The following is a 26,483-nucleotide window of genomic DNA, read 5'->3' on the forward strand; positions in this document are numbered from 1 at the left end:
AAAACCTTTGCCTGAGAACCTGAAGATGATATTGTTGAGGTGATCAAATAGTCCATCTATCTGGTCGAAGGCAGCACCCTCTCTCATTTTTGGGTGACCTACCATCAATGTGTCTTTTCTAGGTTAAGCTTCTTTGGATTAATTGATTGACCTGCATGCATCTCATAAACATGCTCAGACACACTGTGGATTCTCCACCAGAAGATTCAGAAATAACCTTTGGTACTGCTGTCAGTGGTAAGGCAAACAAGCCTTCATTCTGCTTGATGTCCTGGGCCATCAGCATAGAACTGCATATGATTTCCAGAGCGCTGCATTTATGATTCACAAAGTAGCATTTGTACCAGCATCCAGTTCAGAGGCTCCAATAGAAAAAGACCTCGGAAATGAAACAAGTTCTTCAGAACTTTAGTGATAATATTTCCAGATAATTGCCATTCTTTGCAGAGCAATATAATAGGGTCAGCTATTATTCTGAAGGTCAGCAGTTCCTTTTCTGCACCTTTCATTTCAGATGTTAAAGATACTTGAAATAGATTTTTGGTTTAGAACACTGTGGCTCCAGCACGTCACCGATATCAGATAATAGTTCCAAATGTTACTAAGGGAACTCGCCCACAGACTTTTCCCTTTATTAGAAATCACTTATTGTTCTCCCTACCTTACAACCCTTTCCTGTCCATGGCTCAAACCCACAAGACTCCCAACCATTAGGAATCTTCGCCACTTGGAAATAACACTTTCAGGCACCCCTGTCAGTTCAGCTGGTTCCTTTGTTGTTGATTCATATACCTCGAGTAATGGAATTTTCCAATAATTAGACTTAGTACTACTGGCAAAGCATCTGAGCAAAACCAATAGTTTAAGAGGATTGCTGGTAATGTAATTACTTGTGGGAGATGTATGGATATCCCCCATATGAAAACAATATCATCCTAATGTGTTATTTTAGTGATACCATTAGCAGAATGACAGTTTCTGCTCCAGTAATGACATGCACCACTGACTGATAGTGGCACGGAGAAGCAAAGGCAATTTATCTAAAGTAAACAGTAAAGCAGAGCCAAGTGTGGTTGAAAACTCAGTTTCAGGCTCCTATTAAAGCAAAACCCAAATGCTAGCAATCCTGGAGTAGATTTAACGTTCTGTTATTGCCAGTGGTTTCATTCATTTCTTTCTTGTAAATGGCTTCAAACGATTCCTTCTCTTGTGTCTGCAATGGGTAAAATCATTTATGCTTGCACCAAAGTCCTAAACACACTCTATGTACAAAATAATGATCCTTGTGTTGTTAGATTAAAACCTGTACCTTGCATGTCATGATAAAGGGCTGAGAGTCCAACTCTGAAGGGTCTGTCCCTGAGAAAAAAGATGTGGGAGGAAGCTCGCCAATGTGATTTAAACTCCAGGGTCCAATTTTGTAAAGGCTGTTTTGCCTTCATAGCTCCGTCCCAATGATGATTGATGATGGTTAGGTCCCCTGCAGCAAAAGCTGAAACTCAAAATTTGCTGGCGCAGCAGGTCTCTGCGTTCTGCAGTCCTTGGCCAGTTGGAGAGGGAGACAATACACTTGACCCTTTGCATCTAGAGAGGGTTTCCTCACTGCATTCGGTTGTTTCACTGAAAAGCGACTCACCTTTCTCAGGTGTGGTCAAACTCTTGATAACCGAGACTTTTGTTTCTTGCAGGGAACATTCTGTTGTCATAAGATCACCATTTGGTGCTTTAGAGTGGCTCCCAACATGAAAAAATACATAAATCTGTACGTTATAAAATATAACAAAATAACCAATAAGTTAATGAAAGCATATCATTAAGGAATATTCAATAAAATGTAACACTCCCCTTACAATTCGCAATAAATTCCAGCAACGATAGATACAAAAACATAACCACAAAAGCGGCAAAAATATTGCTTCACCAATACCAAATCTTGGCCCCACAGAAGCCCGTAAACACCCCCCGACCCCCACAACACACCCTGATCTTTTCTGAAAAGGGTGCTTTGAATTTAATATTGTAAACATTACATCCCTTGAGGGGCCTTCTGGTATTGTATGGACCTGCCCACCCATGATGATGATGATGATGATGATAGCAATAATATTCCAGGCAATTCTATTTTCTCCAAAGTTCAGAAAAGACAAAAAAAAGACCTCAAAACTAATCACACAAATTCTAAACCCAGTCTCCAGTTTCTTAATGTTTCTGTTCATTGTTATTGAAAATACAACAAATCCTATAAATTTTGCGACTGATATGCCCAATACGACAAAGAAACTCTAATATCTTTAAAAAAGCATTTATTATTTTCAGTTATATACGTTTCAATAGTTTTACAGCCATTTTAACATTTCAAAACTCGACTTCCTTCCTCCTCTTTCTGTCGTCCCTTAAATTTATTTTTATCGTTTTCCTGCGTATTCTAAATTAACTTAACATATTCTTTTATTCATCTACATTAATTATATACTGTTATGAAACTGCAGGTTATTTCAATAATCCTGCTAATGTCCTTATCTGTTTACAATTTGTTTGTAAATATTCAATAAACCATTTCTTTTCTTTTATAAAAAAGTGTGTTATCTTTATTTCTTATTTTTCCAGTAAGTTTCATCATTTCTGCATAGTCCATAGGTTTTTGTTTTATAAAATTTATTTAATTTTTAGATTTTGAAATTTACAAACAGTTATCTAACAACCAAAACAAAAACAATCATTCCCACACTTCCATATCTATATTATAACCAATATCTATTGCCCAATGTATCATTGAAGATTTTATTGCTCATCCTTTGTCCCCCATTCCAGAAATATCTTATACCTTTTAGACAGCACTTTACATTCCAACACATCTCTCTCCCATTGGAGAAGAAACTCTAATATCTTGTCTGTAGCCAACAGGTTTACACTATACTGGCTGTAGAAAAGAGGCCATAATCCAGAGTTTAAATTAAACTAGTTTTGGAAGCACATTAAGCATAATGGGACATCTGTGCAATCAGTTCATTAGAGATGGTTATTGGCAAGTGGGAGTGGAACTTTTACAAGGCATTCCTATCGGAGCTCATTGGACTAAGATCTTTCTTGCAGGCTGTGACCCAGAAGGCAATGTCAGCTGCTGCCATTAATATATCATGAAATATATTTGAATGTGAAAAGCTCTTTAATTAACTGTGTTTTATTAAAACTTTCAGAAAATTAGCAATAAAACCTAGTAAGTTTTTTGGCAGGTTTTGGAGCATTGCAAAGGAAAGGATTTCCACTGTTTCATTTGACTATACACTGGTACTTCGGGTTAAGAACTTAATTCATTCTGGACATCTGTTCTTAACCTGAAACTGTTCTTAACCTGAAGCACCATTTTAGCTAATGGGGCCTCCCACTGCTGCCGCACCACCGGAGCACAATTTCTGTTCTCATCCTGAAGCAAAGTTCTTAACCTGAGGTATTATTTCTGGGTTAGCAGTGTCTGTAACCTGAAGCATATGTAATCCAAGGTACCACTGTAGTATTTTTTAAAACAGTCCACAAAAGGTCTCTATTCTCCTATAAAAAGTTCATTTTGATCTCTTAATTTTGCTGCCATCTTTGCCATTTCTGTGTAGCCCATTACTTTCCAAAAGCCACTCTTCCTTCGTTGTGACCTGCACTTTCCATTTCTGTATATATAATATTCTAGCTTGTTTGGAGGTTCTAGCTTGTTTGGAGGTTCTAGAGACAACACCTTGCCAACAAAGGTCCGTATAGTTAAAGCTATGGTTTTCCTAGTAGTGATGTATGGAAGTGAGAACTGGACCACAAAGAAGGCTGATCGCCGAAGAACTGATGCTTTTGAATTATGGTGCTGGAGGAGACTCTTGAGAGTCCCATGGACTGCAAGAAGATCAAACCTATCCATTCTTAAGGAAATCAGCCCTGAGTGCTCACTGGAAGGACAGATCCTGAAGCTGAGGCTCCAATACTTTGGCCACCTCATGAGAAGGAAGACTCCCTGGAAAAGACACTGATGTTGGGAAAGATGGAGGGCACAAGGAGAAGGGGACGACAGAGGACGAGATGGTTGGATAGCGTCTTTGAAGCCACAAACATGAGTCTGACCAAACTGCGGGAGACAGTGGAAGACAGAAGTGCCTGGCATGCTGTGGTCCATGGGGTCATGAAGAGTCGGACACGACTAAACGACTAAACAACAACAGCAATATTCTAGCTGCTATTGTCAAGTGCATAAATAGTTTAGTCATCTTCTTTGGAACCTCTTTCCCTATTATGCCTGCAAGGGAGAGATTTTCAACCTTTCTGAGTCCATGGCTCTCTTGACCAACTACCTTCTTTCTGCAGCAGCCTTGTGGGAATCAGGAGTCCAGTTATGTCACCCCTTGCCTGCAGAGCTGGTAGCCTCTCGCCCTTTTTCATACACCCTTCCTTGTGGAGTGTTCCCTCAGCCTCCTCTCCTCTTCCCTCTCCTTGGGAGTCCTCCGTGCAGCCACTGCTGGTGCCCCTGGTCTCTGAGCTGCCCCCTGCCCCAAATAAAAGTGCTCTCTCACACTGCCCCACGGGGCCAGCCCCAGATGCTTGGGGAGCTTGTAGGCAGGGCTGCTGCAACAAACAGCTGTGCAAGCCTTTGGGAGGCAGAGGCACAAGAGGGCATCAGAGGAGGGAGGGTAGGAAGGAAGAGGGACAGAGGCCATGTTGCCCACAGCTCCCATGACCACCATTCAAGGCACCCCAGGGTGCCATGGCACACTGGTTAAAAACCACTGTTGTAAGGAAAGCTTCTGATATTTGGGGAATAGTCCATTTGAACATTTTCTTCATCAAATATAGCCATTTCTGGAGGTGAGGCTATAAGCAAGAAACAGAACGGGGCTAAAAGATGTGGGTCCCGGTTGCGCCCAAATACATGCTGAAGTTGACCCCACCCACAACAGATTGCTTGGTCATCTGAGCAGGATAGTGACTTACTTTTGACACAACCCGGAATCCTGTTTTTCAACTTTGTGGCCTCTGAGTAGAGTTCCTCCTGAGAACATACAACCTAACCTTAGAGATGTTACCTTTTGTCCTAGTGAGATGGTTTGGATCAAGGAAACAATCATTCCAGCCTCTCCAGGTATAATTAAGAAAACACAGCAGAACAAATTTGGACAGTTTGCTTGGTGATGTTCGTTCTTTTCATTAAAGGGAAAGAGAAAGAAAAACAAACTGTTTTTAAGAACTTAGAGAGCCACTCTTTTGAAGCAAATGGCTGTTAAAATTAAAAATCAGCTCTACCATTTCCTGCAGTTGATGCTGAACAAAGTGGTAGAACTCACGTCTTGTTGTATTACACTGATTAGAAAGAAACAGTATTTTCTGCAAACGATAGACAGTGTAGGATGGGTCAAATTATCCCACAGTTCCTCAGTGTAATGTTCACCACGCCTTCCTAGGGTGAACTGCTCCACACTTTGGAGTCATCATTCATCTAGGCTACTAAAATATAATCTGAATATTTCTCTCTGTGAATCATTTTTCAAATTGCTTTCTGCTGGAGTTTAGTCATTAAGTTTCATTTTGGCAGCTGAACAGGGGAAAGAGTTCTAGAAAGCCTATAATTCACAGAAAGCTCAGGTTATCATTCCACACGTGCTAGGGTAAGGACAGAGAATATTTTTCACAAGGAGAACCATGAACTTTTCATAAGCTGTTTCTCTATGTCATAGATAGGAAATGCTGGTATTTGCAAGTTAAAGCTTAAGGCTGAGGAGTTTAATTTAAATCAGCTGGTGTTTGAAATAGATAAACACTTTTCATTTGGGCAAATGATGGCCAAGGCAAGTTCAAGGACACTTAAAAAAATACGGTGCTCTCTAAAATCTAATGTTTCACCGTGTAATGTATTTACCTAATCTGATTCCCCCCCCTGCATAAACCTATGTTTTATGCATACTCTGAGTGTTTCTCCACTGAATTAACATAAATATCATTTTTAGAATTTAATATGAATATTAATGAAAATAAGATCAAGTGACATTTGGCATTTTGAGTAATAACTAACAACACCAAAAACCCAGTGCTCTAGTTCGGTTGCTTATAATTTTAATCTCAAGTGACATGCAACTTAGTACTTCATAGTACCTGATGATATAAAATGTGTTACTTTATGCCTCATTACCTACTCATTTCATTTTTTTGTAAGCTTTGAAGGCCTTTTGAAATCCGCAGCAAAACTTTTAATTTCAGTAACTATGCAGCAGACCTCAAAGATTCACTGGAATGTCATTTAGTGCCAAAGTGATTTTCAAGTTCAATTAACAAATAAAAATGAAAATGAAATGAATTCACACATATTAGGATTCATATAAGGGGAGAAGACCACAAGTAAAAATCTAATCTTTCCACCAGTGTGTTTGACTATTGACTCTGAATTAATGGACTCTGTCCATCTTAAAGGTATGAGCCTTAGGAAATGAAATCTGTCACACAGAACATGGGTCATTAGTTGGGCTACAGCGTTTGATTTCTTCCCTAAAAGCAGATGGAAGAGGGGAGAAAATGCAATAAATGTATATCAGGTGCAAATATATGGTAACTTGGTTCTCAAACGTAATCCATTCTAGGAGTCTGTTTGACTCCCAGGACGGTTTGGAAACCAAGGCACGGCTTCCAATTGGCTGCAGGACCTTTCTGCACTCAATTGGAAGCTGCGGAAGCAGCGTCAGAAGTTCGGGTTCCAAAAAACGTTAGCAAACTGGAACACTCACTTCCGGGAGCTGATTTGTTTGGGAGCCAAGCTGTTTGAGTACCTAGGTACCACTGTATATGAAAGCTACTGCTTCTCAGCCTAACCTACTTCACAGGGGATTAAATGAGGAGGGGAAGAACAATAAAAGGTGAGAAATAAATGCAATAATTAAAATAAATAACTAAATGTATGCTTTTTGAGACGCGGGTGGTGCTGTGGTCTAAACCACTGAGCCTAGGGCTTGCCAATTGGAAGGTCAGCAGTTCAAATCCCTGCGACGGGGTGAGTTCCTGTTGCTCGGTCCCAGCTCCTGCCCACCTAGCAGTTTGAAAGCACGTCAAAGTGCAAGTAGATAAATAGATACCACTCCAGCAGCAAGGTAAACAGCGTTTCCTTGTGCTGCTATCTGAGGACAAATGCCGGCTCCCTCAGCCTATAGAGTTGTCTGCAACTGGACCTAACAGTCCGGGTTACCTTTACCTTTACCTATGGTTTTAAAATTAAAACATAATGCATTAGTCTGCAGTAGCCTCTTCTCTTTTTATTTTTATTTACATTTTATTCAGCAGTTCTCGTGAGAGACTTTTTCCACCATCATTTACAAAAAACTGCACCAAATTATATTGTGTTTTCAGGATTTAAGATGTAATTTGCCACGCAGATGCAATTTTCTTAGTGAGCATCAAAGCTGGGCAATGAGACGTTGAGATGTGCATCTATGTGAATGAACGAGAGGTTTGTTTATGGAGCAGATTCATATTCTCCATTTCAAGGACAGTCCTCAAAATGGCTGACAACATTTACGAACATAAAACAGAGCCCCTAAAAACTGCACACTTGAAACAACAGCAACCAGCTTTGCTGAAGCAGGAGTTTGCTTCCGATGTTCTTCCCCACAGGACAGAGGATGTGGCCCTGAGTTGGGGTTTGGGGGCTGTCCAACTTGAACAGTCTTCACCTGCGCCGCTTTATAGAGCACAAAGTGACAGGTCCCTGTCCTCCTGAGGGTCTTACAATCTGAAAGTCAACCTCAGGGAAAGAACATAGGAAAGGAAATGGAAACAAGAATAAACAGAAAAAAGTACGTTGCACATGCTTAGTTACAGGCATTGCCCTTGAAGAAATAATATTTTTGTTTGTTATTGTAATTTGCTGTACATCGCGTAGAGGTGATTTATATATTGAGCATGAAGCAACGGCGTGAAAAGTAAAGTAAGGACAAAAAACACTCTGCACCACCTCAAGAAGCCATTGCCAGGGAGCCGACAAGGAGGGCAGGTCATTGGCAGATCAGAGAAAGAGAGTCAACCGCTTGCGTCTTGAGGCCCCAAGCCAGCCCCCCCCCCCATGAAATAATATACACCGACCCAGAATTAAGGTTGATGGGTAACATTAAGGCCACAACTTTATTGATTGCAAATTAAATGTGAGTGGTATTGGCATAGGCATTGACTGAAGACTAGAATGGACTACTGCCCCAGTTGATAGAGGCTATGTAGGTAAACCCATCGGGGCAGCAACATCAGAGTTTTGCCCGACAGAAGCTTACCGCGAGGTTCCTGTGATCCCGGCATGTCTCTAGCCCATCAAGCGGACTTTGGACAAGATCTGGGACCCCCAGATTCCTTTAACGGAATACCTTTTGATCATTGAGGGGCAGGTAATGGCCACACCTCCTCTCCACAAAATTAAGCCAATCCATAACCACCAAACCTGGAAAGGTGTGATGATTGCTAAGGGGGTAGATAAACATTCCTACCCGGCCCCTGTCCCAAGACAGGCGACTCACACATAGTCCAAAGCAAGGCAGAGAACCTATACTAAGGATGGGAGGGTGGGTGTTCAGCAGTGCCAATAAGGTGCCTTATTAAATTCCTTAACCACCCCACCCCTTTCTTGATTGGCTGTGACCCGTGATGCCTATTTAGAGAAATGAAACTTAGACCTAGAAACGAAATCTACTTAGTCAGGGGTGTGTCCAGGCGCCCAGTCGCAAGAAGGACCGCCTTCTGAAGACGATCCCATTTGGCTAACATAAAATTGGTTTATTAAGGAAGCATAACAGAGAACACACAGAGACTTCTAAGGGTTGCTCCTATCTAGATGAAGCAGTTGTCTGGACTGGTTTGTAACTCTCTCTTCAATCCCTAGCCCTCTATATCAGGCCCCTCCCTCTGTCTACGGCAAGCCTCAAGGGACCCTCTCTGTGTCTGCCTGGCTCTCTGCTCAGCAATTTACAATAGATGCCTCATTCTGGGAGTGGGTCAGCAGGCTGTCTTGCAGGCTGTTGACAGAGAAGTTGTCAGGGTGGCTCTGTGGTACAACTGCCAAGTCTGATTCCCTGTGTTGGGGCACCTGCCAGTTTCCTCCTCTTCATCATCCTTCAAGCTCCCAGCCTCCAGTACTTCCCAACTCTTCCCCTCCTCTGGGGTGTGGCTGGTTTCCCACCACCAGGAGCCAGGATTGAAATCCTCTGGGTTTACCTGGGAGGCTTTTGGTTCAGCAGCTTCTAGCATTTCTCATCCAGCAAGTCCCTGAAAGCCATTCAATATTACCCTGTTCCATTATCCCTCTCTGCTTTTAGACTAGCTATCTGGTTAGAGATCTCTACAGAGCATGTGTGTCTTAGATGACCACAAGTATGAGAATAAATGAAAATAATAAATAATTTTTGAAAACTGGCACCACTACACTGGCCTCTGTATTCCCCACTCGCTTCCGATTTAAGATTGCATTCTTGACAATGTCTTTCCTCATTCTGCACCACATTATTAGAATTCTTGGAGAATTTCTTTAATTATTGTAGTAAAGGCTCTGTTCTAGGAGCAATGAATTAGACTACATTTCCAAATAATTAAAATTGAAGTATTTATTGTGAGCTCATTTGATGCAAAGTTCCTTCAATTATTGGGTTACATAAAGAGGTAAGAATAAAGGATAATTATTTTTTATGGGTAATTTATAATAAGGATAGTAAATGGGTATATGTGATTAAGATGAATAGATTGTAATGGAATGGTGGTGCGTTGGATGGGGTATTTATATATGCAATTTATACAAGTCTGAAATTAATTCATTAATTGATTAATTAATTAATTAAAATGCATTCCCCTCAATCTAGCAGAAGAGAAAGGAATGAGTTGTTGCTGCCATGGATACAGAATGCTTGCGAAAAGTTAATGGAGAAACTATTCATTGGAATGGGCAACACTAATCATTGTCTTTCTTTAAGACCATCTAATCTAAGATGGCAATTAAAACCTGCTGCCTTACAGCAGAATGTCTGTGGCTAAGGGAGCCCCAGATAGATTTTTCGAAGGGTTTTTTTCCTTTTTCATTCTGTTTTTTATTTTCTTTGCTTCTGAGCAGAGGGGGAGAGTGGGGGCAAAGAGATGTGCCTTTGTGACCATCATAAGGACCAACCCATTTCTCACTCTGCACAGCCAATTTCAACAGGGAACAGGAAGAAGTGGTTGTTACTGAGCCTAGTTCTCTGTACATGTAATAGAGCCTTCTCTGTCCTGATGCGATCCAGATGTTTACGTCTACAACTCCCATCATCTCCTGGCATTGGCCATGCAGGCAGGCTAAGGCGGACGGGTCCTGTAGCAACATTTAAGAGCATAAGAACATAAGAAGAGCCTACTGGATCAGGCCAATGGCCATCTAGCCTAGCATCCTACACTCACATCCTGTACCAATGTCCATCTACTCCAGCATCCTGTACCAACCAGATGTGTGTGAGAAGCATCCAATATGTAGGGCACCAGGTTGAGGAAGAATGAACTCTGACCAAAGACTACGAGTGGAGATCCGCTATAAGGCTTTCTGCTCAAAATATTGTATCTGTTCACAGCCCCCAATCCACGTTGTAATTTGGTATATGTGTGTACTCAGGTGTGAGTCCCATTGGATGCAGGTAAGTGGACATAGGAGGGACGCGGGTGGCGCTGTGGGTTAAACCTAGTGTGGGGCTCCGAGGTGAGCTTGGCTGTCTGGCTGGTGTACCGGCCACCTAGCACACCAGCAGCCACCCTGTCAGGCCTGCTGGAGGCGGTGGCCGGCTGGGCCTTGGAGTTCCCTAACCTATTGGTATTGGGGGACATCCATGCTGATGCCACTCCCTCCTCACAGGCTCTGGACCTGGTGTCTTCCATGGCGACACTAGGGCTCTCCCAGTTTGTTTTGGGCCCCACACATCAAGCAGGCCACACGCTGGATTTGATGTTTGGCGTCGGTATAGATGTGATCATGTTTCCTTCGATGAAGGTGCCATGGTCTGATCACCACGCTCTGAAAGCCAGGATTGATGTTCCACCCCCACCCTGCTTAGGTGGCGAGCCGATTTGGGCTCGCCCGCAGAGGCTGATGGACCCTGATAGATTCCGTCAAGCCTTGCGGGACCTTTCTCCCCCTGGCGACTCATTGACTGAGCTTGTTAAGGGTTGGAATACCCAGCTCCTGGCAGCCATCAATGAGATCGCACCTAAGCGCCCTCTGCGACCCCGCAGAAACCGGGCTCCCTGGTTTACCGAGGAGCTCCGGAAAATGAAGCGGGACCTCAAACGGCTAGAGCGAGTATGGTGGGGTGCCCGTGACGGAGCTTCAAGAACATCTTATAGGGTTTTTATGAAAACCTACGAGATGGCAGTGAAGGCCGCTAAGAAGTAACAATTTGACACACAGCTGTGAGGCATTTGCAAGCTTTTTTGCGGAGAAGGTCCTGTTGCTCCACCATGAATTCCCTGCCAATTTGGATATAATAAAGGAACTGGAGGCCTCTCGACTGTCATCGTACCTACGGGACCACCTCTCCTGGTATGTCCCACAGAGAAATTAACGGTCTGCAAATAAAAACATCCTAAAGATCCCAGGCCACAGAGAGGTTAGGCAGGCCTCAACTAGAGCCAGGGCTTTTTTGGCTGCGGCTCCAACCTGGTGGAACGCTCTGTCACAAGAGACAAGGGCCCTGCAGGACCGGACATCTTTCCGCAGGGCCTGCAAGACAGAGCTGTTCCACCAGGCCTTTGGTCAGGGCACAGCCTGACTCCCTCCTTTGGCAATCTTTACAAAACTTTAGTTTATGGTTGCCATCAATTTTGATTTTAATTATTTTTTATAATGTTTTTATAATGTTGCACTGTTTTAGTGTTGTTAGCCGCCCTGAGCCCGGCTTCGGCTGGGGAGGGCGGGATATAAATAAAATTTATTATTATTATTATTATTATTATTATTATTATTAAACCACAGAGCCTAGGACTTGCTGATCAGAAGGTCAGCGGTTCAAATCCCCGCAACAGGGTGAGCTCCCGTTGCTCGGTCCCAGCTCCTGCCAACCTAGCAGTTCGAAAGCACGTCAAAGTGCAAGTAAATAAATAGGTACCACTCTGGCGGGAAGGTAAAGGGCATTTCCATGCACTGCTCTGGTTTGCCAGAAGCGGCTTAGTCATGCTGGCCACGTGACCCGGAAGCTGTACGCCGGCTCCCTCGGCCAATAAAGCGAGATGAGCGCCACAACCCCAGAGTCGGTCATGACTGGACCTAATGGTTAGGGGTCCCTTTACCTTTACCTAAGTGTGCATAGAATTGCAGCCTCCTAAACACATTTTACCAAGTCTTACTGAACTCAGTTTGACTTGCGATCTGAGTAAATATGCTCAGGCTTCCTCTGTACAGTCAGTAGTTTTGCTACCAAGCAAACAGTGTAATCCAGAAATCAATGTGCACTCGGATGCGCCTGCAGGGGTCCCCTTTCATTCCAATGAAGGGAGCCAACCCACGCATGCAGATAAATGTGCGCACCTTGGCTCTTTTAATTGAAAAGAAGCCACTCGGATCAGGAGAGCTTTGTATGCATCTGAGTTTTCACCAAGAGAACAGATCATCAAATGAAGGTGAAAAATGTGTCAAAGGAACGAGGGATAAAACGGGCAAAAGAATAGACGGTGGCATTTGGACACGACAAGTTATAGCACATTGTGCTCAGTGGTTATTGTTTGCAGCAAAATTGTTCATCGGAGTCGGTTCTAGTTCTGGAATGAAAACATGAAAGGCAAAAGTTCTTTTCTCCGGCTTGCAAAACGTTTTCTAAGTATCGAGAACAGCAACATCAAACCAGGCCTTACGCAAGCTTTTATTTCCACAGTGCACTATTTAAAGCTTCCAACGTGATTATGAAGGACTGTGCATGATAAATTGCTACCATGCAGATATTGTATTCAACATGAATGTATAATATTTTTTTTTCCAGTGAGACAGAAGTGTGTGATATATTAATTTGGGGGCTGTTGACTTTAATGGATTTAATTGGTTGGTGAATTGACTTTGATTAATTGATGGGGATGAGCTTGAAGGGCACATTTGTTTATCTTCAAAAGCTATTTGGGCTGTGGTGTGTTATAAGGAATGAAACAGAAATTATTTTTAAAATGGCTTTGCTTTGTGGGTTAAGCAGTCCTAAGAGGGTCTAGGGAGGCATGAAGTAGGAGATTCTTCACCATATCAGCAGTCTTGCTGGCTCTCTCTGGGCCAGGGCCAAAGGTGAGGGCAATCATTCCCCCCCCTTTTTTTTGCTGCAGCAGCTCAACAGACCTGGATTAGGATCCTTTCCCAGGAATAGAGTGCCCTTGTAGCCAGTACAGTGGTACCTCAGGTTACATACGCTTCAAGTTACAGACTCCGCTAACCCAGAAATAGTGCTTCAGGTTAAGAACTTTGCTTCAGGATGAGAACAGAAATTGTGCTTCTTCCTCTGCTCCTCCCAACAGAGATGAAGTAAGGCTAGAGAAGCTTCTCAGTTTTCCAGAAGGTAATTGATGTCAGAGGAGATGACAGAAGGAGCTAACAGTTGAACTCTGTGTACCCCTTTCCTAACCCAGGGCCTGGGAAATGGTTCCATGAAGGTTAAGCAAAGATCCCACAATAAGAATGAGGTGTACAGCAACCCACTGTGTGCTTGGGTTCTGGTTTAGAAAAAGGAAGTATGTGACAAAGTTTGCTTCACTGAACATCACCTTTGCTTGATAGTTAATCCAATGAAAAATATTTAATCAAGTGCACAGCCCTACACTAATTCTATAGTTTTCATATTAAAATTCTCAGTGGCATTGTACACTTATTTGCCTATGTTTCCCTCTTAATCCATAAACACGTTATTCTTTGGAGCTTATTTTCACGTATTGCTAAGTCAAGCCATAGTTTAGTGTGAACACACAAATTCTCCTGGGTCTTTGTAGCTGTGATGTGGCAGCTAAACTAAAGTTAGTCTTAGTTTGTAATCCTAACCCAGTCTCATGGTTAAACTGTCTCCTCCTTAACCATGAACCAAGCCAAGGTTTGCTCTTGGTTAGAACTTGTGCTTAAGGAGAAGAGAACTTAACCATGAGTCCAGATTCAGACAGCACACTAAGACATACATTGGCTTAGCTGCCATGCCTCACTGAATTAAAGGGAGGAGCAAAGTGGGAGTAAACTACTATCATGTTCATATCATTTAATTCTATTAAGCTTTGTATATTAATAAACTGAGTGCTTCGTTTTTGGTTAAAATTGAGAGTCTTTGTTTTTTATTGTGTAAGCTTTACTCCCTAGTCCACTGGGAAGCTACTGAGCAAAATTAGAACCAGGATTGGGAACCAATGGGTGTTAGTGCATTGGCCAGAGTTTTGCATGGTGATTGCTGATGTTGATTGGACCATAAGACTGACATCCAGGAGACAGCTTTTTTGCACAATCCCGGTAGTTTGGCTTACCATGCCATGGGACCAGATATCTGTGTGCATGCATCTATGTCCATGCACATATATTAAGATGGAAAGTTGACTATGTTTAGGGCCATACTTCTGGAATTTTGCAAAAAACCACACCCCTCTCTCAAAAAAACTCAACAATTTTTGGGCCCAGATTTTCACTTTTTGTAATAACCCTAATTATGTTTCTCTGTTTTAAATGTGATATATGTGTGGTTAGCAGAGCAATTACTTAGATTTTCTTATATGAATAAGTATACATAGCTCAATAAGGTCAAATACATGTAGGCATTGTGCAGACATCAACAAGAAAACCTGTTTATAGGCACATCTATTTTTGGATTAGATGGCCATTTCTGCTCCTGCAATTTTTTCGAATAATAAAGTTTAGCCACCATACTACGAGGGGGAAACGTACATTTCCAAGTTTTGGGGGATATGAAAAACATAATACAGCATACACTCAGTTGGCTAAAAACAAAACTGAGACGTCATACTTAAAACGAGGAAACTAGTCAAACTGGGGCTTTCATCTTGTCTCTTGATTTGAACAGATCATCAAAGCTCTAGTACGAAGATTTTGGCAGAGACAGGAGGGTTGCATTAGGCTTTGGAGAAAATGCTAAATTTAGCTGGATAAAAATTCTTGTAAGCAGGAGATAGGATGATATCTGCCTTCTTCAAAGGTCTTTCAATGACATCTGTGCTGTTTGCTAGCTCCTCCAGATGGCAACAAGAGTGCTCAAATGATAAAAGGATATTGCACCAATTATGTTCTATTTACATGGGCTGCCAATTTGTTGTTGAGCCCAGTTTAAAGTGCTGGACTTCACCTTTAAATCTCTTAAGTGGTTTGGGACCATGTTACCTGGAGGTCCTCCTGTACCTGTCTGAGCCTGAGGGAGCTTTATAATCAGCCTGGGAGACCCAGCTCTCTGACCCATCAATAAGACTCCTGTCACTAGGAATCAAAGGGGAACATACAAGTGATAGCCTCCACTGCCATTTATGCCAAAGCTGAAATGTGGAGAGCATAAATGGATTGTGGTTGTTTTTTTGGGTTTTTTAAGAAAAGAAGTAGGTGTATCTTCAAATGGTAAAGACCACAGGGTTCTTATTCAACATTAGATGCTCTATTTTAATTGAGTACTTTCTAGCTTCCCAGATAATATTGCGTAATTGGCAAGGCTGAAATGCAATGTCAATATTTGGAAGTCTCCAGCCTCCTTTATCCAGTTTTCTAGACAAAATTCTCAGAGCCAATCTCAATCTCTTTGAAAAACAGAGAAATTGCCTTCTAACAATACAGTGACATTTTTATATATTCAATGAAATATCTACATGGTGGCATTATTTGCATTAAGCGCTATATTGTTTGTCTCCTATTGCAACCCTTCCCTGTACATTTTTGCTGGATAATTTCTATTTCTATTTTAAATTTCAAAAGACAGTTCAAGCAACAACATTACTGACTCTGCGTATATCATGCATTCATATCAGAACAGTAACTGGAGAATCTCCAAAGATTTAAGTGAGATGCACATAAAAGAATGAATAGTTCTGCATGAATGATTTGCCAGCAACCTTCCTTCAAACATGGCATATATGTTTTGCGTGAAAAGTAACAAAGTGGTCAGAGTGACCCCAGGTGATTAGAGCTTCCAGGTGTTACTAGAAAACATGCATATCATGACTCAAACATAGAGAGTAGAATCCAACTAAGTACTTCTGCTGGTGCAAGGATTTTTGGCTGCACAGTGAAAATTCCCCTCCTTTTCCTCTCCTTGTGTGTCAGGATCAAATTTGGGGAGGACATGGAGGTGTACCAGAAGAAGAAAGGAAGCGGTTCCATTGCACAAGTGCAAATCCTGCACTAGCAGAAGTACTTCATTGGATACTGCCCATAGCAATTTGCCTTAGACCAAGTGAGGCCTTTAGTCCACGAGCTTAGCTTTGTGTACATTAACTGTCCTCTCCAAGTTTTCAATTTCCATTCCTACCTCAAGCTGCCAGGAATTGAACCTGGGTGACTTTTCGCAGGCAAGCAGACCCTCCAAGTTTGCCTATTCTCCAACAACAGTCCCAGATTTACAGAAGCAGTTCCGGTTTCCGATTTGATCCTGGGCTGTTCCGCTTTTCCTTAGGACGTACCTCTTTTCACCGGAGAAATGTTAGAGGATATGACACATGCTGTAGCGGTGCTTTATATTATTCTGCTTTGTTTTGTATTTGATTCCTGCACACCGTCAAAATGTAGTCTCTAGGCATACATGACCATATTGCTGTTTGCTTTGTTTAGCCTCTGTCAGCATCTGCACTTGCGTGGGTTCTTTGGCACATTGATTTTCAGGAGCACTGAGCACTGGTCATCTGTGCAAACATCGAAGAAAACATGCTCAGTGTTTTCTCCTTTCCCCCTCTCTGAGAAAGAAATTAATGAGGGGGGAAACGCCTTAGAACAATTGTGAGAGGGCCAATTGGAGGCAGAAGCAAATATTGACTTGCTGACATTCTATTTATGCATATGCCCAGGCATTTATCTGCTCTGTAATAGCACATGTGCATTGACATCCAGAATTATTGTTTTCTCTTCCACTGTCTCAAACATTCTAAAGTGCATTGTGAAGAGGGATTCACAGCTATTATGCAGAGACAGCCCAAAGCAAGCCATTGTGTGGCAAAATGATGCGAACTGCGTAAATAATGTTGTTTCCCCCCCAATAACCCTGGGTTTCATTTGTTAAATCAAGTATCTCTGTAATTTGATTTTTTGAAATGAATATGTTTACAACTGATTAATAGTGTGGAGGAAGTAGTAGCGCAGTGGTTTTAGCCTTTAATGCCTATAACTTTGTAAGTTTTTTTTGGACTTCCTAAATAGTTGAAGCTCCAAAGGGTTGTGGCATACTTTCCAGCTTTTGTTCAAGGAAAGTTGGTGATCTTCACATGCACACAGTACTTTGAAAGTGCATGTCAGTACAGTGGTACCTCAGGTTAAGTACTTAATTCATTCCAGAGGTCCGTTCTTAACCTGAAACTGTTCTTAACCTGAAGCACCACTTTAGCTAATGGGGCCTCCCACTGCCACTGTGCCGCTGGAGCACGATTTCTGTTCTCATCCTGAAGCAAAGTAGTAGTATTTCTGGGTTAGCGGAGTCTGTAACCTGAAGCGTATGTAACCTGAAGCGTATGTAACCCGAGGTACCACTGTATGCTTTTCATTCTGTTTTTCATTCTGTTTTATCATTGACATTCTGTAATGTGTTTTTGTTGCCGTACACCACCCAGGGATCTTTTGAGAAAGGGTGGGGATATAAATTGAAACAACAACAACAACCTTCCCCCAAAGAATCATGGAAACTGTAGTTAGTTGAGGGTGCTGAGAATTGTAGCTCTGTGGGGGTAAACTACAGCTCCCAAGATTCCCAGGATAGTGGATATGAAGGGTTGATAGTATGAGGTTGATAGAGGGAGTGTGGCTTGGACACAGTTCCAAGGGCCAGACAGAGATGCCTGGAGGGCCACACTTGGCCCACAGACTTGAGATTCCCCACCCCTTTCTTTCATATGTGGTGGACCTGTAAATGGGTAAAAGGGTGTTGGGAAATAATCCATAATGAATTGAAAAAAAAATGTTTAAAAGTACTTTCAAGAAAACCAGAGTCCTTTTTGTTGGGAATAATTCAGACGGAAATTCCCAGGTGTCAAAAAAGGTTATTTATGTATGCCATCACTGCAGCCCATGTTTTCTTAGCCCAAAAATGGGAAACAAGCGAAATCCCAATTAAAGAATGGATACTTAAACTGATGGAATATGTGCAGCTTGCAGACCTAAAATATAGAATAAGAGAACAAGAACAACATACGTTTAAAGAAGATTGGAAAATGTTTATTGAATATATGGGGGGGGAATTGCGTACACTTGAAAACATTGGCAGCATTAAGATAAATTCAACACTGTAAATAAGTTTTGATGGATGTAACAATGGAATAGCGAATGGTTTAGTTTATGTGAAATATGCAGGGATTTATATTATGCAAAATGAACCATGGAAAGAGAAGAAGGGAAGTCACTGACATTTTAAGGATGTTTAAATGAACATTCTAAATTGTAAAACAAAAAATTTAATTTAAAAAATGTGTGAGTGTGTAGATATGAGAGATTCCCTGCCCCTGTTTTAAAAGAAGGTCAACCAGCAATTTCAAGTGGATAAAAACATCATCCTTTAAAAGCATTTGCAAGATAGATAAAAGCAACCTTGTAATTCCACCCGTCCTCTGCAGGCACACACACACTCTGTGATTTGATGACCTCTTTTCTGCTTTCCCCATTCAGGACAGTTCTGTTTACTTTGACCTCAGTGGTTGTGCTCATCATCACAACTGACTGGATCAGCTGGGACAAGCTGAACCGTGGATTCCTGCCAAGCGACGAGGTTTCGCGGGCCTTCTTGGCTTCCTTCATCTTAGTGTTTGACCTTCTGATTGTCATGCAGGTACATTGTCTCAATATTTCTTCCAGGGAGTGCTGAAGTTGCTTTCTTGCTAGAGTCCCCCCACTCCAGCCTCTGCTGTTCTGCCAAGGCTTTATAAAGTCAAATAAATGTTTGTTTCACAGCCGCTATTAATAGGTTTGCATTACATCAGTGTTCTCTGGCGGGGGGGGGGGGGAGAGAGGCTTTAAAAGCTACTTGGTTTTTGTTTATTAAAAAAAAAGCTGATTATTGCCAGCTTTGTTTTGCCAGGGTTTTGTGACTGTAGAAATGGGCAGTTGCCGTTTGCCAAAATGGAATGGAAGAAAAGGAGGAAATAAAAGGGAAGTTGTTTGTGATAAAAAGGCCTCCATTGTGAGGATGCAATAACATACCGAGGCAAGGTTTACAAAACTATCAATGTACAATCTGTGGTTATGTGGAATTAACAACCGTTCTCAACAGGCAGTCTTTCCCCCCTTTGTGCCAGCAAATTCTCACCCAGTCTAGCGGCAGCTTGTTGTGTCAGATTTCTTCCTACCAACCAGTGTTTCTAAGGAGATAGTTTTTTGTAGACCATCCAGGCTTGCTCTTTCAAATTTCACTGCTGCATTGGGAGTCCTGCACAAGAGAAGAGCAAAAATGTCTTCATGTGGCCTTTCAACTCTGCCACCATTTGAATATTCACACACAGACACACATACACACATAGGGCTCTGGCAGACAAAGTAAGAATTTTCTTTGGTTTCAATTGACTTTTTTTGTCACTGACTATTTAGAGTAGAGTTTGCCAATGTAGAGGGACATGGGTGGTGCTGTGGGTTAAACCACAGAGCCTAGTACTTGCTGATCAGAAGGTTAGCGGTTTGAATCCCCACAATGGGGTGAGCTCCTGTTGCTCGGTCCCCGCTCCTGCCAACCTAGCAGTTCGAAAGCAAGTAGATAAATAGGTACCACTCCAGCGGGAAGGTAAACGGCATTTCCATGTGCTGCTCTGGTTCGCCAGAAGCGACTTAGTCATGCTGGCCACATGACCCGGAAGCTGTACGCTGGCTCCCTCGGCCAATAAAGCGAGATGAGCGCCATAACCTGTAGTCTGCGACTGGACCTAATGGTCAGGGGTCCCTTTACCTTTACCTTTGCCAATGTAGTGCCCTCAAGATGTTGTTGGACAACATCTCCCACCATCCCTGATCATTGGCCATTCTGACTGGTGTTTGTGGGGGATGGAGTCAACCACATGAGGAGGCCCATGGTATATATACCACTTAGCTTCTAACCATGGTGGCCTTTGAGTCAATGTAGTTGGCAGATTGGTGGGTTGGTGAAGGCAGGGTTGTGTTGCTCACTTGGCTTCCTGATGGTGAGCATTGCTGCCAAGGGGAGAAGGGGCAAGGCATAGGGAGCCAGGAAAACTGGTGGGGAAACTGTTTCTTCCTTGTGTTTCTTCATAGTGGAATATGTCTAAGCCATCTCCAATCTCGTTCTACTCACCATTTGTGGTCTGGATTGAGTAGGTTGTTCTGTAGGTGGCAGCTGTGTGGATGGTTCAGAGGGTTAGACCCAGTGGCATAGCGTGTGTTGCCAGTGCCCAGGGCCATATGGAGGAAGTTGAGAGGGAGGGCGATGGATAGAGTACTCATGCACATTCAACTGCCCAGCAGTCTCCACATCACCCAAGAGATCGCAGCTGCAGAGATAAGAAAAGAGTTGTTTGGTTGTTTGGAGATGTCACTTCCTAGTTCACATGGAGAAGTGCCCCCGGTACACCACTGGTTAGACCAGCCCTTGCCAATGTGGTTTCCCTTCAAATGTTTTGAACTACAACTCCCAGCACCTGCTGGCTGGTCCAAGACACCTGAAGGGCAAAGACTGAGTTGGCCTTTTTTTCTCCCAACCATCCTGTGCTTCTATCCTTCAGTGCAGTTCTACTGAGAATGCCAAAGCAATATGTGATGTAATGGCTGGTTCCAGTAGGCAGAAACCTGGCTTAATAGTATGCCTCTGAACTTTGGTTTAATGGGGGAAACTATGAAAGTGTGACCGTCTCTTTTACAATGTGATGCAGTTTTCCTTCCACTTTTGTTTTGCTTCCCCAACCCACTCTTCACATTGTGTTTAATAAGATGCAAGAGAGCTTCTAACAAATGGATCCACTTTGTGTGGCCACAATGAGAAACATGAATACGAATAGCCCCTACATTATCCTATGCAACACTGAATATCATTATACTGAAGGCACAGGATGCTGCCACCATTATTACTAAATCATTCCTTTGACTATGAAAAATGAAGTCACCACAATATGACCTTGAGGGTATCGAGCTAAGAGGGAAACTTCATTTGAAAATCCTTGGCTTCAGTGCTCCCTCATATATATATATATTTTACTGTGCAGAGCAAGTCTTAAGTTTAATTGCATTTTTGAATGATGTTTGCACAGCAGAGTTGTTATTTATTTAAAGATATTTATACAGGATGCACACAACGGAGGTGACTCATCTTATTTACAAGGTGGCTCCACTACCTGCAAATTGCCATTGCAATAAAGTTAGGCCGACTCAGGCTGGTATTAAATTACAGGTTGAAATAATAATAATTGCAGTAAAGGCCTTCTAACCAAACTAGGGACCAACCAGAAGTGCCCTAAATGCTCATATAAATTTGGTTCAGTTGTGCTGAGAACGTTACTTTCCACTTGTGGATTATTTAATCTTATATAACAGGAGAAGCCAATGTGGTGGCTATCATATGGACTACAACTCCCATCATCCCTGAATAATCAGCATCCCGCCAGGGCTGATGGGAGTTGTAGTCCAACATCTGGAAGGCACCGTATTGGCTACTCTTTCTGGACACCATTTCCTGTGATTTCTTCCAAATTGTTACTACTTTATCTGCAACTAACTTTAGTAATAGAAACAGAACAGGACTGACCCACAGTTTCTCAGTAAATAATTTCCGAACAGGTTTTTTTTTTTGAAAAGCAATATTTTTGAACTCCTGAATGAAGCTGTGGATCCAGTCTTAATATTGCTTAATATTAGTTTAATATTACTAATGGAAGCCATGAGCTTGGTCCCTAGTCCTCTCAGTCCTCTGCTTCCTTAGTCCGCCAACATGAACTAATAATCATAGAGGATGATATCCAGAATTAGCCACCCTCAGAATACAGTCACTTAAAGCAATTAAGTAACAGAATCAAATTATTTAAGTCAATTGTGTTGGCTGTCACCCAGAGTTTAATTCAACATTAAAGTGAGCCATATCCTCTCAAAAAAAAACCAAAAACCATTATTGAAAATTTCCTTTGTTAAGCTGTTCCTAAACTGTTGGACAATTTCAGTTCTCCCCTGGATAATGTTTGGCGAATTGTCCTCAACCCAATTTCACTGCCCAAAATAGCATGGGGGATTATGGGAGTCCATTTTCACTCAGCTGTAAGTACCAATCATCTAGAATTGGATCCAGATTTAAGTCAGTGGGTCTACTCTAAGGATGACTAAGTTTGAATCCAACCCCTAGTGTGCAAAAGTCATTCTCAGCATTGGGGGGAGATTGTTATATTGAATTCCTGCTGAAATGGTTAGGATTTGGTGTTTATTTGAGCCCAATATTCATCTCGCTTTTCAACTCAGTACAATGCAACAATGACTGGCGCTATCGCAGCAACATTTTTGAAATGCATCATATCCCATTATGCAAGGCAATGGACCAAAAGTTGGGGGGTGAGGTTTTGGAGGCCAGGATGATATTGAGCCCCCAGCATATACACACGTATAGGACCTGTTTTGCACTCGTGCAAGATCACTTCACTAGGCAGTGTATGTGAATATTGCAGCCACATGAGGGTTCAACTGTATGAATCTTTCCAAATTTGTCAGCACCCTCCTGTATAGTTGTGATATCCTCATACTTTCCCCTATGCCATGGGGCCACACCAGGCAGTGAAGTACTTCTCATGATGCTAAACAAGTGTATGTGCAGTTTGTGAAGAAGGCATAACAGATTTTTGTAGCTGCGCTTATATTTTTAACTGCTGTTTGCTCATCTCACTTTACAAGAATTATTGGCCTCAAGCTGATGGAGCCAATTTAAGTGCAAATATACTGTGTTCCAAATGTGCCACTATACACTCCGAGTGAGGGTGGGAGAGAAAACAGCTTTACCAATATGTAGGCAATACTGCATCAATTCTGCTTGATGCAAATTGATGTAGCGGCAAATAAACTTCTGGAATTTGTGTGTGGGCAGAAGCCATAGAGAGTCAGAACTGGAACAACTGGGACAACAGAGCTAAGGAATCTAAATGAACAGCCAATAGAAATTTCAGCTGTGGTCTCAGGCACATATTTACTTGAAACAGATGGATTGTTCATTGTTTTTGTTGTTGTTGATGATGATGATGATGAGAAATTGTCCTTTGCAGTTTGGATGCAAAAGTGGGTGAAAGTGGTCACAACCATGGATTTTTTTTCAGCCAGAACTCACCAGAAATCAGCTTTGGCACCTCCCATGTGAGGTATACCTGTATACCTGAAGGAGCGTCTCCACCTCCATCGTTCTGCCCGGACACTGAGGTTCAGTCCTGAGGGCCTTCTGGCGGCTCCCTCCCTGTGAGAAGTGAAGTTACAGGGAACCAGGCAGAGGGCCTTCTCGGTGGTGGCACCCGCCCTGTGGAATGCCTTCCCATCAGATGTCAAAGAAATAAACAACTATCTGACTTTTAGAAGACATCTGAAGGCAGCCCTGTTTAGGGAAGTTTTTAATGTTTGAATATTTATTCTGTTTTTAATGCTCTGTTGAAAGCCACCCAGAGTGGCTGGGGAAACCCAGCCAGATGGGCAGGGTATGAATTATTATTATTATTATTATTATTATTATTATTATTATTATTACTACTACTACTACTATTATTATTCTTAAACAGGGAAGGTGTTCATGGTGAGTGAGTTCTGGCACCTCTTTTTCTAGAAAAATAGCATTGGTCACAACTGTCAACAGAAAACAGGAGACAGACAAGGCAGCTGTGCAGTATGGTCCCAATAGAACTCCTCTCTGCTCTTGTGCCTTTTATTCAATAAAAACACCCCTTTCACAGGGTTGCATCCAATGCTATTTATCCCATGTTAGTTATATTCAGAGTAGACCCACTGAAATTAATGAGCAGGGCTAACTTTGGCATGGCAATTTCAACACTAACATTGCATACAGCCCATAGTTTTTAATGATGCATCTAGTGCCATGTGTAGTTTGACCCTGAGGCTTTGGCAAGCCCAGGTGCTTGATAACCATTTTTAATGTAAGATGGCATTCTGTGTAACTTCTTCAGAAAACAGGGCGCAGATATGGATGCCCAGTAATAATGAGCACAGCAAGAAATCAATGAAACCCTCAGCGCCTTCTTTATGAGATACCCTTATGGGCTGATACACTCAGCCTTCCATTCACTGCTTCAAAATTTATTTCTTTGACTACCTCCAAGGACGACATTCTCTTTGACCTAATCCTGACACGCATTAGTCTATCTGACCCACCTCATCAAATTTATCAGACTTTTCCCATCTGGATTTAATTAATTTGGTACAGGGAATCAAGGTTAATTGTTGACCTCATATCAATCAGATTTGTGTTTCCTGGGTCTTTTCACTTCCCCACTTGCTTTCATATGTACCTTGACCTTCCTATCAAGGTTTCACATGATTGATGGCTCCTATCAAGTCCACGTGCACCTTACACTTCCATCCTTGCTTCCTTCATCATTCTGAGAATACAACAAAGAATTGATATGTAGCTCTCTTTCCAGTAACACTGAAGTTTACTTGTAACTTAAGTGTAGCAAAATTGGGCTAAAGTATCTTGAAAACGGGACGCGGGTGGCGCTGTGGGTTAAAGCCTCAGCGCCTAGGGCTTGCCGATCGAAAGGTCGGCGGTTCGAATCCCCGCGGCGGGGTGCGCTCCCGCTGCTCGGTCCCAGCGCCTGCCAACCTAGCAGTTCGAAAGCACCTCCAGGTGCAAGTAGATAAATAGGGACCGCTTTCTAGCGGGAAGGTAAACGGCGTTTCCGTGTGCAGCTCTGGCTCGCCAGAGCAGCGATGTCACGCTGGCCACGTGACCCGGAAGTGTCTCCGGACAGCGCTGGCCCCTGGCCTCTTAAGTGAGATGGGCGCACAACCCCAGAGTCTGGCAAGACTGGCCCGTACGGGCAGGGGTACCTTTACCTTTACCTTTATCTTGAAAACAGTTTTCTTCAAATTGGGATGTGTCCATCAGATCACACTTTCCTGCTAAGTGTGTATTGATGGTTTATTGGTAAAGGTAACAATATCAGCAATGAAAGTAACTGTAATGCCATGGGGGAAAGTCTTAGTTTCTGTTCCGTTTCTAACATCTGCATCAACATTTCTGTGAAACAGAGAACAATCTAAAGTTAGATCATTTCAAGCACACATTAAAAGTAAGTGGGATTCTGGACTGAGAGAAATACAGGGATTTATGACCTGTATTGTAATTGGGATCTTAACTCTGAACAGTTTCAGTAAGTCCATTCCATTAATCAGGCACTGTGACATGTCTGACCTTACTGTAATAGCAGATCAGTTAGAGGTATAACTGAAGTTATCTTGTAGAGAAATAATTCATTATTGCTTAAGCCCTCGGAACAATTGCACCAGAAGAAGCACATTAAATTCAAGGGCTCGGAACATTTTCAAGTTTGGACATTGCCAGACCTGCAACAAAAAGTGAAAGCAATGCCCTTCTGCTTTAGATTGGAGCTCATTTTACAAAGGGGGCACACAGAGGAGACAAAAAACAACGCTATCTCTTGAATCTGCTATCCAAAGCATCTGTTTCATGCTGCGGTGGTGGTGGTGTGTGGTTAAGCAGGTATGCCCTGCTCATAGCCCAAGCATCTCCCAAGTGTCAGGTCAACATTCTTCAAACTCAACTCACAACTTCTGAAACAGATCTGAACATGCCCCCTGGAACTGCTGCCCCTGTTGGCAGTTTTGGCTTTCTGCACCATCAGTATGAAGCATGTGGTTTCTAAGGTTACACCCCAAAACTCCTAGGGGTGGCTACCCTGTGGACCTCCAGCTGGACTCCAACTCCCATCAGCCCCTGCTAGTCTGGCCAACGGTCAGGGAGAAGTTGTAGTTCAGTAACATCTGGAGCCCTACAGCTTTGCCACTCTTGTTATACCCACATACCCACGTGCACTGAAATAGCAAACAAGGGACTGGATTGAAATGGCAGCTACTTACGTTTTCATTGGGATCCAGTATCACTGTAATGAAGGTTAGCAGCCGTGTTGTTTTCAGAGCATAGTTGAATCTGTGGCTCACAGTACAGCTTTATGAAGAGTGATGGGGACTTAACAGCTAGTGAAGCATAATATCGTTGAAAGATGAGATAACAAGCATCTGGGCAAACATCAAATGGTCATGTGAACTGGCCCTGGTCGTTATAGGAACTGACCCAGACCCTGGAATCATCATCTGAAGATGTTCTTTGTGTGCCTCCTCCACGAGATGT

At 42.5% G+C, this 26,483-nt stretch overlaps 1 protein-coding gene across 3 annotated transcripts in view; it reads left to right on the plus strand.

Annotated features, from left to right (window-relative positions):
* The window catches only part of TMEM117 (transmembrane protein 117), a 198,424-nt gene that overhangs the window by 131,983 nt on the left and 39,958 nt on the right, over positions 1-26,483 (plus strand). For all 3 annotated transcript variants that reach the window (XM_081928987.1, XM_081928985.1, XM_081928986.1), the window contains exon 6: positions 18,812-18,971. In XM_081928987.1, coding sequence (XP_081785113.1) covers positions 18,812-18,971 — 160 coding nt within the window. The remainder of the gene's footprint in view (positions 1-18,811; positions 18,972-26,483) is intronic.

This window comes from Podarcis melisellensis (genome assembly GCF_964234715.1).
Source record: "Podarcis melisellensis genome assembly, chromosome: 10".
Taxonomy (NCBI): domain Eukaryota; kingdom Metazoa; phylum Chordata; class Lepidosauria; order Squamata; family Lacertidae; genus Podarcis; species Podarcis melisellensis.